This window comes from Rousettus aegyptiacus, unplaced genomic scaffold (genome assembly GCF_014176215.1).
Source record: "Rousettus aegyptiacus isolate mRouAeg1 unplaced genomic scaffold, mRouAeg1.p scaffold_m13_p_3, whole genome shotgun sequence".
Lineage (NCBI taxonomy): Eukaryota > Metazoa > Chordata > Mammalia > Chiroptera > Pteropodidae > Rousettus > Rousettus aegyptiacus.
Window position 1 is genome coordinate 37,727,337 of NW_023416306.1, and position 19,725 is coordinate 37,747,061.

General features: G+C 37.1%; 1 protein-coding gene across 10 annotated transcripts in view; it reads right to left on the reverse strand.

Moving 5' to 3' along the window:
- Nucleotides 1–19,725, reverse strand: part of LOC107503951 (transducin-like enhancer protein 4) — a 135,755-nt gene that overhangs the window by 82,910 nt on the left and 33,120 nt on the right. For 5 of the 10 annotated variants that reach the window (XM_016132799.2, XM_016132794.2, XM_016132793.2 and 2 more), the window contains 2 exons: nt 19,353–19,415; nt 5,641–5,715 (listed from right to left, as the gene is read on the reverse strand). The exons of 1 other annotated variant lie outside the window; for it this stretch is intronic. In XM_016132799.2, coding sequence (XP_015988285.1) covers nt 5,641–5,715; nt 19,353–19,415 — 138 coding nt within the window. The remainder of the gene's footprint in view (nt 1–5,640; nt 5,716–19,352; nt 19,416–19,725) is intronic. 4 more of the 10 variants (XM_036218318.1, XM_016132795.2, XM_016132797.2 and 1 more) reach the window with 2 other exon arrangements.

The following is a 19,725-nucleotide window of genomic DNA, read 5'->3' on the forward strand; positions in this document are numbered from 1 at the left end:
AGGTAGAGCTAAAAACTGATTTAAATATATGAGAGTCTTTGTTATGAGAGAAGGGAAATTACCACCTCATAGAGGCCTTTTGAATTACAGCATAAAGATTAGATTAAGACTATTGTTCAATAATGTAGTCCCCTGATCCACAGTAAAAATGAACCAGTCTTAAAAAAAAGGTGAGGAGCAGGCGTACCAACATGAGACAAAGGAAGGTGCACACTCACAATGTAAAACTGCTTTGGCTTATGTGCAATCACGACTTTATCATATACCTTGTGAGAGCAGGTGAACAAGGCCCAACAACGGCATGGCATAAAACCTGTCTTTTGCCCCCAAACCCTATCCCAGCAAGCTTTGTAAATCATGAGGCCAGTGGGCAGCATATTTTATAAAGTCTGTAAGCACAAGGCACCGTTCAGTAAAGAGTAACCAAGCTGGAATAACATTTCTGATAAAACACAAATCTACTTTATAGCACATTATTAAATTTATTCCATATAATACATGTTTTAAAAATAGCAATAGTAACAAGTTGAGAAAAGAACAAGAATGGGAAGCTCGTCTATAAGTTTTTATCAAAAAATATTTTAAAAACTAATGTAAAAGTTGAGTTGTTATCAAAAATGTTTTATGCACAGAACTCACATCAGAACACAAGTCATGATTCTAGCCCCGGAAGTGAGTACAACTGCCTACGTAGACCAGAAATGCCCTTATAGAGCTTGAGGCCTATGAAGTCTAATCCCAAGTGTCTTAGTTCCTCTAGGAAAGTGGAGGGACATGGCTTGGTTGCAGGGAATTTTGTGAAATGATCCCAGAACAGGAGTGGGGGCCTAGGGAAAATGAATCAGGGAAGGGGAGAAACTCAAAACAAGACGGATTCTTCATCACTACACCGTAAGCTGATCATTACCACGGGCAGCTAAAGCTCCATCCTGCTAGGAACTCTGTGTAGGAATGTAAAAAGCTCCTCAAAACTGTCCACTCAAGGGGCAGGAGGAGAGCATTCCACTATTTGCCTGCAGGTCCAAGATTACCCCAGTGGATGGTAACTCCCTCACCTCTCAGAGCTGCATATGCATAAGTGAAGGGTGGAGTTCCATGAAGGTCCCACAAAATGCACTGGGGAAATGCAAGCACTTCGGTGTGGCTGAGCAGAGCTGTCAAGCCATGGGACATATTGTAATGGCAATGGCTAGAGAGAAAGGGGTATGAGGTGGACTCAAGGACAACACTGCCTCAGCATCTGTGCCAAAAAAAAAAAAAGGATAATAGCACAACTACTGCAAAATTAGTATTTCTGGAAAGCTCTTTACTAGCAAACACAAAAGAGATAAAAAGAAGGCTCTTGGATACTTAATACACTTTCGCTTTTGTTAAAAATGCAGTTATATTTTTAATTTTATTTAAGGGCTGTGTTGTAAGGAAGGAGAAAACACTCATTTTTGTCTAGACCTATATATTATTTTTCATTTTTTTACCTAATGCTAATTATTTTGAAAAGAATCTACAAGGGAAATTACCATAATAGTGCATCTAAATGCCTCTGAAACTTAAAATGGCAGTTCTGAAATCTAAACTGGAAAAAGAGGGACATATATTTTAAAACTGTCATACTGCAAAAACCCTCTGCTGAAATGCCAATCTGGAATGTGTGTGTGTGCGTGCGAGTGTATATGTGTGTGTGTATAAATAAAATTTAAGAGCTAATCATATGACAAGGACAATAAAACAAAATGCTAAGAGAAAGAAAAAAACCCCAAAGGCATTTTCTTTCTTTTTTTTAAAATAACTCAAACACATAGGATAGTAAAGGCAAAGTCATTTAAATCATTTCCTTAGTAATACAAGTAATATTTAAATAGATTTAATAGTGCTGCTCCAAACCAATGAATTATGGGTTTAAAACCTATTAAAATGTAATGTTTTTTTCCTGAGCTGAGAGGAGAGAGATTTAAATCCACTGAATTTTAATATTTCAGCTTGAGCTGCAGGAGGTAGAGAAAGTCCAAATGAACTATTCCATCAGCACCATTCAAGCATGAACATTTTAATCAGTTTTACTTCCTTGGAGTTCTCTAACACAGTTTACGCTGTCATTCTGAAAGCACTTAACACAGAGAGTGTGAAAAACCACCAAGGCTTGTTATTGCCTTCACAATTGATGGCAAATAATTTTGCAGACTTCCTATCATTAAAATGTCACTGCTAAAAATTGAAGTTCAGCATTTCTTGTGCTAAACTGCATTTTCCTACAACACCATGGCATACCTGCTCTTAGGATTTTTTAAGGGGGTGTGCTTTTCTTTTTTAATGTATATTTCTACCATTTTTTTCTTCAAAGAGTTAGGTTTAAAAGTGGGGGATCCAAAGGAACCCCATTTTCTATTTTTACAAGGCATTTTCTTTTCCAATGTTCACACTAGAAAAAAACCTTCTGTTTCTTAATGATAGCTTCTTTGGTGAAATTTTATGAGGTTCCAAGTCAGCCTCCTTTATTAAGCATAACCACATTCACACAGCATGTGCTGATTATATAGTGTAATGGATTTAAAAAGCATTTTAAGATAGTCAGATGACTCAATTTAATAATACAGGAAATGAAAACATCATTTCTAATTAGATCATATTACTGATTTAAAACTACAATCTGTGTGTTGTTCCAACAGTGTGATCTCGCAGAGATTCTAATTTAAAAACACAGTGGCTAGTAGGACACATGACAAGATCAAACTAGATACATAACATTCCCTCAGCCCATTTGGGGGAACTCCAGGAAAGCTTCAAGGAAATGTGAAATACAACCAATTAAAATACACACACACACACACACACACACACACACACACAAACTAGAAAACAACACAGGAATTTTCCTGTTTTTTCCTTTTAAATAAAAGATAAATGATCTTTAACTTATTTTAATCTATCAACAGTTTTAAACTGAACATGACCTGTGAAAGAAATCATTATAACTATGTTTCATTCCATTAAGCACAACTAGCTTATTGTCAGGAGAACAAGCCGCCTCTCCTGGTTTCAGGCTCACTTCAGCATTTTGCATTTAAATGGCATGGATCACTGGTTTGGCTCATTTACCAATGAAGGTAGAATAATATTGCAGAGTTAAAAAGGTGCTTCATCAGATTTCATTAAATCTGGGAACATTTGCACTTGTCTGGATGGTGTGCATACATACAAAAAAAAGATACATACATAGTGATAAACAAAGGAAGGTCAGCAGGGGTTTAGATGGGTCTACCTCTCAGGTGAAAAATTTTCTTCCCTCAGTACGAAAAACCACTGCCAACTACATTCTAAGACTCAAGCAACAAAAATCGAAAATTGACCCTTCATCACCTCTGGTAGCAGGTCGAAATACCATCACCTCTCAACACAGTCATGCCCAAGGGCACACAAAACAGGTACATTTTAAAATTCTGCAATGTTACAACTCTGAAAACTATTGGACAGAAGGCACTAGGAGAACTGAAACAGACCAAAGAGCATCAACAGAAATGTATCAAGTTAGTTTATAATCAAGCTCTTTCCTTCTCACATGGTTTGTGGCTCCCTAAAACTATTGAGTTTTTCTATTCAAGAGCACATAGTCAAGATTATGGGGCTCTTGACTCCATTTTCTGCACAGATACAAAAAATTTGGAACTCCCACCAGATCCACCAACTATACAGCACATGCTCCTTTAATAGCATGCAGCTCTACTGAGTTAGTTCTTCAAGTAAGTTTTAGGTCACAAAATTAAATTAGCTTTTATTTTAATAATTAAATCCACATATACACAATATGTCGGCTCCTTGGCTAGTCTCATAAATCATCCTTTCCCTGAGAAAAGGCAATCTGCCATCCTATTCAAAACAAAGTATATAAAATGAAATAGATATAAAACAGTAATAAAATATTCTTGATATGATGAAGGGAACTTACTAATTTTTATATCTTCCCTCATATTTTTAAGCAACATCTAACACAAAACAATGTGTTTTTTATTTAGATTAATCTCTCCACTGTACAAACAGTAACTAATAAGAATCAAAAAAGAAACAAAAAAGCACTGTTTTCCTAGAAAAGACTGCCAACCAGACATAGGTAAGATGGCTACTTGTATTTTAGCACTTCAAACAAACAATAAACACTAAGCCAGAAATGACCCAGCAAGCTCTCTTATCAGTCCTCACTCCACCCATTCTCTCTCCTTCAACAGCAGAGTGTAGTGCCTGACAAATATAAGTTCTATCCTGAGTGTCCTTGGGAGATGTGATAACCAAAATATATCCCAAGGTGAACACAGCATTTTACATACACACTCACTTTAAAATTAAAGTTTTCTCAATGCTTAAAATTTTTTAATATATTATTATTTTCTGGAATCTTAGGGAGAAAAAACCCCCACTAATTTTGAAATATATTCTCCTCTCAACTCTCCCCCATCCCCAGAGTGGAGAAAATGTATGACAAACGAGTCTACATGGCTTGTTCTGATTCGGCCTCTTCTTTCCAAGGGGCGCACGTCTGAAGAAATAAAGTTTACTCTTTTCCATTTCTTATGTCCTCTAATTTACACTATCAGTATTTTCTTGTAGTCAGAGGGACACAAAATCCAGCTCAAAATTACCTATTAAGAAACAAGCTACAATCAGACTATTGCTCCACCACCGTCAGCAGTCATACCAGAGTTCTGATTTCCTTGTTAAAAGACAGAGGCATAATTGAAGCAATATCTTCACTTCAGATTGATTATCAGGCGACCCTTATCCCATCTTCACTTGCAATTTGAATTTTAATGAAAGTAAATGGAATAATTAGCATTTCAAAGTGTGTTTGATACACTGAGGGGGAAAAAAGAGAAGACTTTTGTGTATACACAAAAGAAAGTATTTGGGAGAGGGTAGAAAGAGGCAAGTACAGTTGTAGTGTCTTCATTAAGATCACCTAAGGAACTGCTTGTACCAGCTACATAAATAGAAGTGTGAATATGGTGCTCTTTTAGGCTAAGATTTCTGGCTATTATTTCTAAGTTTTAGCACCTTATTTTATTACTTGTCACCTTAATCTGGGAGATCAAAAATATAAATGAGAACTGCAGTGATTGTCCAAACTGAATTCTAGCAGGAGTTCTACACAACATTAACGCTACTATCACTGGGAAGAATTTTCTGGGCCACTAATTTTTCAAAAAGGTATTGGTCATCTGCTACTACTACTACAAATGTGGACACTCGCCCATAAGAACCACTCATCACAGGAGAGAAAGAGTAACAGGGAGATGTTAAAAAAAAAAAAAAAAAAGTACATTTTATTTTACTAAAACTGTTAAGATACTCTGTATTTGAGGAAAGATAAAAGAAATCAGGTTGTTTTAACATCTGGGCAATCTATTATCTCAACCTCCCCCTCCCCCCTCCAAAAAAAAAGAAAAAAAAAGAAAAAACAGGTTAGCGACAGAAGCTGATCCAAAATTTCTGAGGCAGCCATCAAATCTCACGAGATTAAAGGCAAAGTGCTTAATTTCATTTTATGGTGCTCTACTGCCTTTTGCCCTTTTGATGGAATAAAATTTAAAAAGAGAGAACGAGAAAGCTGATGACAAACACCAAGATCAGAGCTAAAATGGAAAGGCCACGTACCCCAATGATGGCGTTCAGTTCTGCCATGGTCACCTGCTTGGCCCGTTCCACAGCCTGCACCACTTGTTGCTGGTGCTATAAATGAAGATCAGAAACAAAATACAATTATTTGTTTTCTAGTAAGTCAAGAATAGCTTTTCCTAACATGTCCTCTAACTTCAATTACATGCGAAACAGGATTTAGGGGTCTCCATATTTCAAAGAAAAGCCCTGGGTGATGGATGACTAAATATCTAGGGTATATTTGGGTCTATACTACTGAGAAGTATCTGGGCATCCAACTGCATCCCCATGAAGGCTGCTGCTCCCTTACAATTGGTAGAAGTTTAAATTTTACTTTCATGTCAGTGGTGCATTTTGACTCAACATCTTCCCACTAACAAAATGACACAATCCATTCCACCTGCCATCTATATAAAATTTGGAAAATATTTCCTAGAAATTTAAAAGAATCTCTTGATGTTTGTTAGAGTAAACACTAGAAGGACATACAGAAGTTAAATGTTTACGATTCTTCTGAGAATGTAAAAAGTGTTCATATTTTAATTCCTGTCATGAAGGGGGCTGCATATTTTAAAATGATTAAAAATGTATGACTCTTGCTAACAGTAAAGTTAGAGAACTTTAGGTATTTCTTTTAAATGCAACAGAAAAACTAGGATGCACAGTATAGGAAAATCCCTCCATCCATGATTCAGTTCTAAAAAGAATGAGAGCAAGAACTGATACTAGCAATTTTTGTACTATTAGAAAAATTAATAGTACATAAGTCTCTGCCTAGAGGTACCCATACCTGGACATATATATGTGCCCCCGAAAATGTTGTCTTTTTCTCTGTTGACCTCTCTAGTATCTTACACACAAATTTGGTAGAAAATTTGGTCTCTTTTGGACTTCTTTCAACTGAATGTAATGAATTAAGAGCCCAAAGAACCATACCGTGAAACAAGCACTCAGCTATAATACTATATAATACATACAAAGAGCTAGACCATCAGTTAAACATGAAATTCTCTTTGAGCTACCTGGTACTACATTCCAAAATGCTCAAACAGTTACTTAGATTAACTAAGGTGACCATCATTTCCACCTCCCAGATGTACAGAGATAGTAGGGGAGGTAATGTAGGAAAGGAAACTAATTTAAATAAGTTATCTACATGTGGTGTTTTCACTCTTGACTTCATAATAGAAATGTGTATTTTGTGCCTAAAACTAATGGAAAGAAAAATGTCTAATAATAGATTATTGCATTTGGAGCTTTTATTAAACTCTGAACATTAAATATACTTGATTTTTTTTTAAGTTTCAAAACAAGGGCTTAAGAAACAATCCCAAAATCTTTATAGATATCTGCCTATTCTCTTATTTTTTAATGTTTGCCAAAGTGAAGTAATTCATTTCTTTTTCTCTGAAGAAAGTAAAAATGCTAAAGATTTATGAAAACACTAGAAGAAATAGAGACACAGTCAATAAAATGGCCCGTAACAGTAGTTCTTTTCCCCTTAAAGCCAGCCTGACCATGTATGTTTACTGAGTACCTACTATGTGCCAAGTACAGAGCTCAAGCTTATTTTTAAGGTAATCCTTTCAGAGCAGTGAAAAACGGCAGTGCTTGTAAAAGCAGAGAAAAAGACAACATGTAAGACAATTCTGGGACTGTAATACCCAAAGTGAGTGTACGAACAGAAATTTTATGGAATTTTCCACCTTTTACTTTCAACAATGAAATTGTTGAAATTCAACAGTGGCTGCTCAAAACTTCCAAGAAACTGACAGCTGAAGGACTGCATGTACATATATCTACTGTATAACTCATTCATTCCATTCATGAGTCCACTCAGTCAATAAAAGCTTTTAAACTCTTACTCTGTACCATTTCTGTGTATTACTGAAATATCTCCATATTACTGAAATACCATCTACTTTATATTAAATATTCAAAGAACAGTTCCATGAGACAGAGATGCAGAAAACACATCTAGTTAGGGCCTTTCTACCATGAAGATCAATCGACTCTTGCTTCATAAACTGGATTCCTACTGCCAAGATCGGCAAAGATGCCTTAGGCAGTGGGGATATCTTTCAGGTTCGGCACTAAAATCAAGTGCATTTATTGAAAAAACCAGAAACACAGCATTGAACCATAACACTGACATATGATGTTCCTATAGAAACTCTTGTTAAAAAGCTAAAATGACAATGAAAGTCATGATTCAGCTCCTATCTTTTCTCTTATGTCAAAGACCATGTTATGCCACACCTGAACTTTACTTGTAGTTCTGGATTCGACTTCCCTATTTCTGCTTAAAACTCTGAATCATCTGCTATTTAAGGACCTTTTGAACAAGAAGCTCCCTAAGGCGAAAAATGCCTCCTCCCCTATGTGCTTTGAAAGCACCAAAAACATTCACATTGCTCACGCAGCCATAGTAGCATTATACCACAGACTACCAAGTAGCACGCACCAGGTAAGGTGTGAAAATTAAAACCCAAAGAAGGGGCAAACGAAAAGAACAAATATGAAGCAGCAGCAGCCCAAAGTATTCTCAGAAACTTACCCAAAGGAGGCATTTTTTTTCTTCCATTTTCAAATTTTATAAATAAACTCTGGTTCAGAAAATACAGCAAGTTTTTCACATCTTAGAATTACAATGGCTTTCCCATTATGCCTGTCTTCTCTTCCCCTTTTCTTCTCCTTCCCCATCTGTTCCTCTCCTCCCACTCCACCCTACATCTCATTTCCTCTCCCACTTCCTGCTTATCCCCTCTGCCACCTCACAAGTGGTGACAGCCACTCTAGACTCAGTAAATCTGCAGAAGGCAGCAATCTTGTGGCCTCTTATTGTTCACACTGCTCAATCAGATATAAGCTCCTGGTTTGAACTTTCCACCAGCACCCACTAAATAAAATGCTACTAAGAATATATTAATAAACCAATGGTGAGGGAGGGGACCGCTCTTCTAACTGGGATTTAGAAGAGGTGGGGGAAAAGCCCAATTATTTATTCTTTAAAAAACTATGATTTGTAATTTTTAAAGAATACTTTAAAAAGAACCCTCATTGTGATTATGGTTCTACAACTCTATAAATTTACTAAAAAATCACTGAATTGTACACATAAAATAAGTGAGTTTTATGACATGTAAATTATATCTCAACAAAATACTGTGACTTAAGGAATGCAAGCAAGCATGGTTGAAAAAAGTCAGTAAAATGAAATTCTATACTTTAAATTCGCTCGCTACTTATTTTCAACATAAATTTTTTTGCATTTGTTTAGGAAAAGTATTGAAAAGATAAATGACATAAGTTAGTAAGTGCAACAGAACCTGCTTAGAAACAGACCGTAGCAAATCATAAAATGCATATGATAAGAGTTTGATGTATATTTCTCAGAGGAGATTATAATGATAATACTTGCCATGCCAAAAAATGTGGTACTTCTAATAAAAACAATAATAAAAAAGATACAGGAACTACAAAAACTTAGAATTTTTAGAAATCCCTGCTTATTGACAGAGATAGTAAAGGGGTAGTAAGGGCAGAGATGTAAAATGAAGTAGAATTGTTACAATGAACAATATTAACGTTCCTGACATATGGAGATGCAAAAGTGAGCTGAGATAATGGCCTCACTCCTCACAGAACTCCCAGACATATAGGAATGTTGAATATAAAATACTAAGGAAGGTTATAAAAAGAATTGACAAAAGCGCACTGCCTGTCATCAAGAAAGTCTTCTCATTTTCATTCATTCAGTTATTTATGAAGTACCTATGATATACCAGGCACTAAAGTAGAAACTAAGATAAGAATAATGAACAAGACATTCAGTGAATTAATAATACTCGAGAGACTCTAATTAGAGGATAATTCCCTTGAAGAAAATTACAGGATGCTATGTAATCACTTATCAGGGAAATATCTAATCGAATCTCAGGGCTGGGGGAAGACTCCCAAGGGAAACTGCCCCAACGACTGAGACCTGAAGGATCTAGAGGAGTTCTGTGGATGAAGAGCAAGGAGAAAAGAAATCCAGGCAGAGGAAACAGCTTGAGTAAGGTCCCTGAAGCAGAAAGAAGCTTGTCTGTCAAGGAAGAGAGAGAATGTGTGGCTGGAAGAGTATACCGCAGGGGAAAAGTTGGGAGACACAAGGCAGGCTAGATTTTGAGAGTCTTCTTAGGAATGGCAAGACACACATGCCAAACTGTTTTAAAGCGGAAGAGGTATTCACGGAAGGAACAACAAAGGCAAGCATGTGAAGTCATCTGAGTATGGCATAGACATACTCTATAGAACCATGTACTAGCGGGAAGTGAAATCTATAAGGCAGGAAGAGGCCAGAGAAGGGCTTCACACAACACGCACAGAAGTTGGACTTTACCCCAGTAAGACGTTTTTGATTACAAATGTTTAAGCAGCTGAGTGCTATCAGTTCTGCATTTTACTAAGAAAACCAAGGAATAGTAAGAAGCTGGATGGCAGGGAAATAAACCAGATTAGAGGGAGAACAATTTGAGGGCTAATGCAATATTCTAGGATGAAAGCTACTTAGGCCTGAACTTGAGACCAATTACCCTTCCTGCCAATAGAAATCACTAGCCACATATAGAAAAAAGCCACTCACTCAGAACAAGAAAGGACCTTTATAAATCATGTGGCCCAGATTCCAGTAGTCGCCCAAGCACTATAACAACAACCATCCAACAAAAGACTCCCGTATTTCCAAATGCATATGGATTTGTAAATGCTGCCTGAACTGAGGGGATTGGGATGGTGGTACTGCAGTACCACCCACAGGCCAAAGGTCAGTACTATATCCAATAGATGACTCTTTTCACTCATACTCTAAAGAGTAATCAGTCTGCTTGATTGCATCCTCTAAAAGGGAACTTACCATCTATCTCATGGATAAGCTTTTTCCATTTAGAGATAATGAGTAGAAAGCAGGTAGATATATGGGTAGATAACCTCTTCCAAGTGGACCCAGTTTTGCCTCTATATTCTCCTCCACTGGAGTGCGCTTCAAATATTTGGAAATGGCATAATGTATGTTTTCGATTTTCTCTATTCCAGGTTGAATATCACGTCACTGGCTGCAGGCCACTCATCCTTCTGGCTATTCTTTTGATTGTGCTCGATACGTATAGACACAAAACTCCAGATATGGCTAAGCATATAAAACCTAAGTAAAACTGTCATTCCATGTCCAGTGAAAGACTTTTTGCAGCAACTCTACCAAGTTTACTCGCACGAATAAGTTTAACCAATCTCCTTAAGTCATTTTTTCCTAAATGGTATTCTAATAAATGTTACTCCCACAAGAAATTAGGTATTACGAAACAAACAAAAAACCTACCAGGTTTCATTTGACTAATACCTGGGAAAATACAGGTTTTCTCAGACCTTTAAATCTCAAAGAGAGTGAATATATATGCAGAGCTTTCCAAACAATTCTGGCTATAGAATTTGGGATTAAAACTCTTAGGAGTATACTTTGGGATTTAGGTTTGGCCTTGCCTTCTCCATTCTCACTCAGATGGGGACAAGGCACTCTTCACTGATATGCCCAGTAAATTCTACAAGTTGGTACTTCCCAGTAGAACTTTCTGCAATGTTGAAAATGTTCTATATCTGTGATAATATGATAGCTACTAGCCACAGATGAGTGAACAGTGAGCACTTAAATTGTGGCTACTGTTGGAAACTGAATTTTTAACCTTATTTAATTACTTTTAATTTAAATCTAAATAGCCACTATGTGGCTATGGCTACTGTATTAGACAATGCAGCCCTACTCAAAGTATTTTAAAGCTTAGCTCTAGTAATAAGCTAATCACTACCTAACTGAAAGTCAACAAAATGAGCCAGTTTCTCAAATGCACATTAAGTATTTTAGACACATACGGAGAGGAGTTGGCATTGCTACCTTTGGAAGGAGGCCCACATTTAAACCTGCAGGAAAAAAAGGCCCCCTCCTGAGAATCACCTTTCACCTACTGAAGGCAAACAGGCAATAATGCTACCACAATACTCTCACCAAACATCCAACTGTCACCAAAACACGAAATCATACAGAACAAGCCAATTAGTCAAACTGTAGAATATGGGACAGGATATGCTCTCTGATGCCTTCTCATTCAGCATTGTGAGGGAAAAAAAAAAAAAAAAAAAAAAGGTATTTTTAAATAAAAGGTTATTCAATGTGAGAATCAAGAAGCCGGCGTGTCCTATGAGGCTGCTGACACTTAATGAGCATCCTCTAAAGATGGCCTTCCAGGTGTCACTGCATACTTATCAAGGAATCTCTGGTGATTTCAGCCAAGCTCTCCTACATCAAACCGTGTTTTCACAAACCATTGATTCCTTACAAAGCTAACAAGCAATAAGATGAGTTAACCTGGTGCCATTATGAGGCGAGAACACTGCCACCAGTGCATGTAACCACTGTATTTTGTTCATTTCCTCCCTGAGGCACAATATGAAAGTGACTGATCACATTTTTCAACTTCCATTTTACAATTACTCTATACATGCAAAATGTGGTTCAGAGTAATTCAGTACCATATTAACCCAGGTGCCAAATAAATAGTATTGGAGACACATGCGTATCTCAAAATGTAAAGAGGGTGTGTTTTCCATTAACTTAAAAGGACCAAATTAATGGCCTGTCCAAAATAGAAATTCATGTATTATTTGATTTGACTAGCTATTCTAGCCAACTGGAATCAGAATTTATATAAATGTGTATTATCATAATTATGTAATTGTGTATTATCTTCTACTATTTAAATCTAATGTTGAGCACCTAAATAAATCTACAGAATTCTGGAGAAACACTAACTACTTGGTACTACTCATTAGAAAAGCTAATAGGACAGTAAAAACCAAGTTTTGAATTTAAATTTAGTTAGCACCAGAAAGCCCTCAAGTTGATATGTTCTCTTTACAAAAATAAAAGTAGAACACTTAAAATTTTCACTCCAAATTTCCCTTTTATACTCTGAAACTTCTAATGATTAGAGAAATATTATTAAATATGGTCAAAAGAATGATTCGAGTTCTTTATTTCATTTGTTAAATCGGTATTTACAGATGCAAAGAAAAACAGCTCCTCGCTAATAAACCAGGCCTTCAAGGTAGGATCTACAGCCAGGACTCTGGAAGGACCAGTCTACAGGGCTTCTCCTCCAGGCTCTAAGAAGCCTTGCATTCACTTAAATAACTTAAAGAACAAGAAAACTTAGCCACAGAATTAAGAGTGGGGGAGGAGGGGAGTAGCCATCTTCCTTGGAGCTGAAACAAGTTGTAACAATCTGCCGAAAACAAGGTTAAGATGAATGCCATTTCTCCAATTGTAATGATGACCCTGGGGTTTAATAAGTGGAAATTAGGAAGCCACTGGTCATAAGGAACCACTTTTATGTTCTCTCATTCTCCAATAAGGTATATGCATTTCAAGTTACTTTAGGCTATGGTCTGAAAATGATCTGAGGCCCAAGACATTAAAACGGATCAAGCCTGATGCTGAAAAACAATCAACTTGAGCTAATTTTTCCGAAAGGTCTCATAACTCCACACAAAAAAAAGAGTGACTTATCCAATATATATTCCATAACTTCTGCAGGAGAGAGACTGTCAAAATGTTTTTATCTCCTTTTCTTCAGATCAAGGACAATACATATTCACAAGAGTATGTCTGAGATATGTAAGGGGGAAAAGACTAATTAAGGACTTGCAAAAATATTCCCATGGGAAGAAATTTCCTTAACAATCACTTTTCCAGCTTCAAGTAGCATTTTCCTTCCAGCAAGTCTACTATAAAATAGGGCAGTTCAATGTGTGATCTGCTATACTCCATACCTCAACTGAGAGGTGTCAAGAATCTTTGTACTTTTTAAAATAACAGGCCTAAACATAAGCTGTGCATCTAGACCTAGACAGCCCACTGGGCCCCTAACTGTTCACGTGGGTTCCTTTCCACCTGCTGTGAATGTATAAATGAAACACCGGATGGGTGATCTTTTCTTTATAATTCAGACCCTAAAGGAGACTTCTATAACAAGCACTAAGTATTATTATATATCTTATGTGATAAATTAAAATATAAGTTGTGTTGATTATGTAACTGGAGCTAGAGTTTGTCATATAAAGACATTTCGTTAGTTCAATAAGACTTCTCTTCAAACCAACACTGGCAATAATAATGGCCATTTTTATTTTATGCATAGCGCTGTGTCTAGCAGAAATTGCTTGCTGTCCCCTGATATCCATCCCTTCCATCACCAAAGGTTTAGGTGCATAATGGCCACTCAGCTAAGACTACATTTCCAAGTCTCCCTTGCAGCTTGAGTTGGGCAAGTAATCAGGCACTAGCCATTGCAAAGTGAGCTAAAATATGAACATCTTCTAACACTGTGCCCTTAGGGAAAAAAAGTACACACTGTCTCCATTCTCCTTCCTGCTGGCTGGGACAAGACATGATGGTGCTAGGGATGATGAACATTAATACCAGAGGAATATGAGTTCACAACATCATGGAGTCACCAAATTAGCTACAACTGCTTCTATACAAACCGCTCTGAAAGAAACAAGCTTTATCTTGACTGAACCACTGTGACTTTGGTCTGTAAAAGCAGCCAAATATCCAGCTACGTTCTTTACATTGCCACCAATCCTCATATAACAACCCCATAGTGCAGGTTTCCCATCATATGAATGAAAAAACTGTGGCCCAGAAAGGTAAAGTTTTTTGCCCAGCATGATAAAGGGAGCAAGTGACTGAGTAAGCATTTGGTACCAGGTCTGCCTGACCTCAGGCTCTTATTACACTACCTCTCATATAACATGACTCTTCCAGTGAACTCTACTCCTTGCTAGAGGAGCAGCAAGTTTCTGAAAACTACAATTGTACCCTGGGGAAAAAAGATTTTCAAATGTAATTAACAAGTTTTCACCTATTGCCTATTAGGACTTTGAATTTCTCAAAGGTCTAAGAAATACCTTGTTGATCACTATGAAATATACCCTGCCTATTTCAAAAATAAAGTGTTTTATAATCTAGGGAAATAAGAGTACAAAAAACACAACTGTCCTCCAAATCAGGCCCTTAGCAAGTGCCCAAAATTTAATACTTAATCTAATAGTTAAGACAATACTTACTAGTTTGTGTGGAGCCACCTGCCTGCTGTAGCCCCTGGAGCTACAAGGCCTAGCTGACTTCACAGGAAGACTGCCAACCAGCTCATTCTGAAATATTACCTTGAACTCCTCCCAGTTTTTACTAGGCCCTTCCTCTCCAAGCCTTGGGACCAAAAAAAAGCTGGAATTGAATCCATTTCCCAGGAAAGAGAAAACAAAATAAAACTGGCATTTACGATCCCAAGTACTTTACATTTTAGTACCTATAATACACATTATAAAGATGGGGTTATTCTCACCATTCTATAAGGCTATTAAAGCTCAGAAAGATCAGCTTTCCCAATATAAAGCCAGTAAGTGGCAGAGTTGGTCTGATTCCAAATTAGCAGAAAAACTGTACCTTGCTGCCAGAGTGTAACAAGTGACTTACAGTTTTCAATCTACATTAGAACCTCCTTAAAGGTATGTTATTGGAAGAGGGGGAGGGTGGCACTGGAGGCAAGTCAGTACTCTTACTGGTATCCTTTAATTTTGCTAGGACCCAAAAAGTCCCGCTAGGGCTCTGGTCTACAAAAGCTATATCCTGAAATCACTGATGAAAAAAGAGAATCTGTCCACATAAACTACTTGTACATACCAAACTAACTTCAACTAAGCAACCAGGTATATTTTGAAAACAGCTAGTGCCCAACAGGACTGAGAACTCTGTTTTTCTAGGCATCTTTGTGGGTAAAAAATAGACCCCATCCAAAACCACTGCTCCTTCTGAGGTGAGCACTACAGATTGAGTACCTTGAAGAGATGTCACCTTATATTTACTTGCTAGCTGGGGAGAGATACCTGTTTCTAAATGGGAAAATTAATTTTTGGAGCCAGAAGAGAATCACTTTAGGGCTACTAAATGCCTGAGATTTTCAGCTAGTGTCAGCCCTGGGTTCAGTTTTAATTTATACTTTTCTCTTATCAGGAGGACATTAGAGAGGAAGATAACCAACTCAACCTTCCAAAGAGCAATGAATAAAAAGAGGGAGGGCTTAATCCAAGTCCTCCACAAGGAAGTCTAGAGCTTCACTGCTGCTGCAGCTAGTACTAGTGCTAGTCAACATCAGGAGGTGCTTACTATGTGCTAAGCTGCATGTGGCATATCCCACGTAATCTTCAAAGTGATCATGTGTGTCCCATGTTATTAATAACCTCATTGTACAGATGAGGAAACTGAGGCTTAGAGAGGCAAATCACTTGATAAAGGTCACTCAGCTTAACTCAGTTACAGTAAGCCACTAATTTATAACAGGGAGGCCAAGTCGTGACCCAGATCCAACTGTCATCATCCCGGCATCTCTTGCTTATGGCACTGCCAATGGGGAGTTGATTATTTATAGTTCCTTCTCTGAAAATGAGACCCAAAGCAGGATAGAAAAGAGCTTCCCATTTACTACTTTGGGATTTGTCTTTTAAAAAAGAAGCTTGAGAATAGCAGAATACAGATGTCTTTACCCATTCCTAAAAGCCAAAAGAAAAGAGAAAAAAATAGATTTAGATAGGTGAGAATTCACTCATAAAATTTCTCTAAATTCTGATATTAGGGATCCTATAAAATTTTAGGAACCATAAGTGATAATTATTCACTTTAATGTCAAAAACTGGCAGTATTTTTGTCTAATGCCTAGAACTTTGGAAGCAGTCATATCTGAGTACAACAAGCATATCATTAAAATATATATTGATTATTATAAAATTGTATAATAATCCAGAATTCAATAATTTAGAATGGATAATAAAATTATATTGATCATATATTTAACATTACAACATTTTTTAAAGTTTTAGTGAAATTTAACAGAAAAATACTTTTGTGATTGTTATATACACACACTTAAGTACTTTTGAGCTACAATTATACAACTTATTTCTAAAAAAAAGTTCTTGCAGTTAAAACTAAATTTAATAGTTGTCATTCAGTGCTATATTTTTTTTAGTATTAGAAAATATGGTACACAAGACACAGGCAACAATATAGCAGGTAAATTAATCAGCACATGGGGGCTAAATTAAAAATAGATTTCATCTAGATATATTTAAATTTACCTCTTGTTCCTGTCAAACTCCAAAAAACCTTTCCAACCACTGTCCTGTAGCTTATGCACTAGTCTTCAGGGAATGTTTTTTTCTCTAAACATGATCATTTAATTTTTAAATAAAAACATTTTTAAATAAATTCTAATACCACAGCTGCTGTTTTGGCAGTGAGACTGTCACACAGAGAGCCGGTGTTAAAAGATCAGATTAAGAGCCTTCAGTCCTGGCACCAAGTGATGCTCACAGCCATGCAAGAATGATTTTCCATGCCTCTGAAGAGACAGGAAATAGAATTCATCTTCCTCTAATAACCTGCCTCCTTCCCTCCCTCCAGATTACAGTCCATCTGGCCTCAGGGTATAGGCAAGTAGTCTCAATGGCTCACAGAATGCCCAGAAGAGAAAAGAAGGTGGGCAATTTGTACACAAACCATCAGAGAGGACTGGATTGGACAAGAACAAACATGTCTGTGGCCCACACATTAAAAGATATAAACACACCTGAAGAAACTCAAAAAAGAAGAGTTGATTAAATCAAAGCAAGCAGAAGAAAAGATAAATGCGAAATTATAATTCAGAAAACCATGACATAAGTCATTCATTACACATGAATCAAGGTTTTCAACCAAGAAATGTCAGAAGTATTGGGGAAATAAATACTAAGTGATAAGATTATGCCTACCCTCCCAGCCTAAAGAAGAAAATGAGCTACCAGTATCTCCCCATGGCTTTCCTCTACAGGGTATAGCTTTCTCAGCTAATTAATTCCAGTCCAGTCTTGCTCAGCACCACTACCATTACATATTCTGTTCCTATAGGGCCTGCTCACACAAACAATGTAACTCGTGTGGGAAAAGGAACTGCTGGCTAATCAGCCCCACCATCTCCTTCCACTTCTGAACATAATCCCACAGATCCTGCAACAATGCCATGGGAAGAAGCTGCCCAGTGATTATACGTCTGTGCCTACAGAGGCCTAAAATCTAATATCACTCTGAGGATAATTCAAACTTTTCCCTGTTCCTAGAGCTCTGACACTTCAGCCTGGTTATAGCTCTGTGAATTATACATTCTTCTCATTCTCCATTTCCAAAAAGCAGAGATGCTTCATGTAAGAACTTGAACAGGAAAAGGGAAGCCAGGCTTCCTAAAGAAATGCAAATAGGTCTCTTGATTCTCCTTCACCACTCCATCTGATCACAACCAAATCCTTAGAAGTAGTAATAGGTAAATGGGAATATAGTGGGTGGTGATTCTGTGGTCAGAGCTAAACAGGGAGAAAGACAATATATCCTTTGTTGTTTATTATCCAGAAGAGTATTTGAATTCATGATGCAAAGTTAGGTCCATGGTTTGTGAATATGAGGGCCCCCACGGAATACATACCTGATGAAAGGTACCCATAGTTACTAAGATCTAACCCAGTTCAGACCAAATAAAAAGTCACATAGGAATTCACATACCTCCAACACCAAATAAGAAGTTCAGGAATCCACATTTCTATAGCACACATGCATGCTCAAATACCGGCTGTATACTAACATCAGTTTATGCCCACTGCTGGTAGGTAATGAACTAATCTCCTGAAAAGTGGCAACATAATATACTTAAAAGAACCAAAGGGTAGGAGGCAAGTGCCTCAGTGCTTTCTATCCCACAATACAAAGCACTGCCGCTGCAAAATATGCAGATATTCCATTAGTTAGCTTCGTTTTCACAGTTTATCTTCCCTGAGCAATGAAAAATTCAGTAATTCAGAAGCAAACATTATCCCTGTCCAGCACACTCACTTAAACTTTTAACAACCAAAAGCAAGCAAGCAAAAAAAAAAAAAAAAGAGGGGGGGGGGAAGAGCACTAGAAATGCACCTCCTCATTCCAACATATACATTTGTGGACAGTGTGTATTTCCACAGGTGGTGAGTAAGAGAGATGGAGTTACGCGAAGTCAGTAGGATTCAAAGCAATGGGTTCACTAAATACACCTATCTTTTCCAAATGTCCAGGCAATATAAAGACTTCAATAGGTAACAATAGGTAACAATAAGTAACTTTTTAAGAGCAGCCAGCCAAGTTACATTAGTTTGTTTACTAAGTAAAGCTCTTTCTATTCGATATGTCTTGTGTCAACTCTTAATGCCCAGTGACACAAGTGTAGAACAAACTCTTCTGCACAATTTTCAACTGACTCATTTAGATGCCATTAAGACAAACAGTCATAATTCTGAACAACCCTACATCGTCCAATGACAGCAAAATATTTTAACGGAATTTTGTTTTGCATGTTAGAAGATACTTCATTATATAAACAATTATATTCCACTGAATGTTAATAAGGTATAGAAGTTGGAATGCAAACACTGTACCTTAGAAATGTACAATATAAACACCAAGAGACTGACAAGGCCAAAGACTGAGTCCCACAATCCCTTTTCTGTAAAACCACTAAAATGGCACCTTCGAGCCCAGGGCCTGAAATCAACCATCTTACCTCTTGGGACAGGAAAGGAATGACTTGTGCACAGATAGCATTCAGCCTCTTGACAATCTCTGCCTGCAAAAAAAAAAGGGGGGGAGGGGGAAGCAAGCAATAAAGAGAACAGTCAGCTGGTTACAAATTCCAGAAATATTAACAGGATGATATTAAAACACACTTTATATGCTGGCTGGTGTATTTCCTAAGGAAGAGGAAAACTCTCATCAGCAGGCCTATTAAAAGGAGGCAGTGACAACAGTGCCACATTAACAGCACAATTTATTAACCAGAATTCATCTTAAAAAGTCAACCTTCAAGCACCATGACAACATAAAAAGGAATTTAATTTTCATGACTGGAAATCAGTTTTCAAAGGCCTTCAATGGGA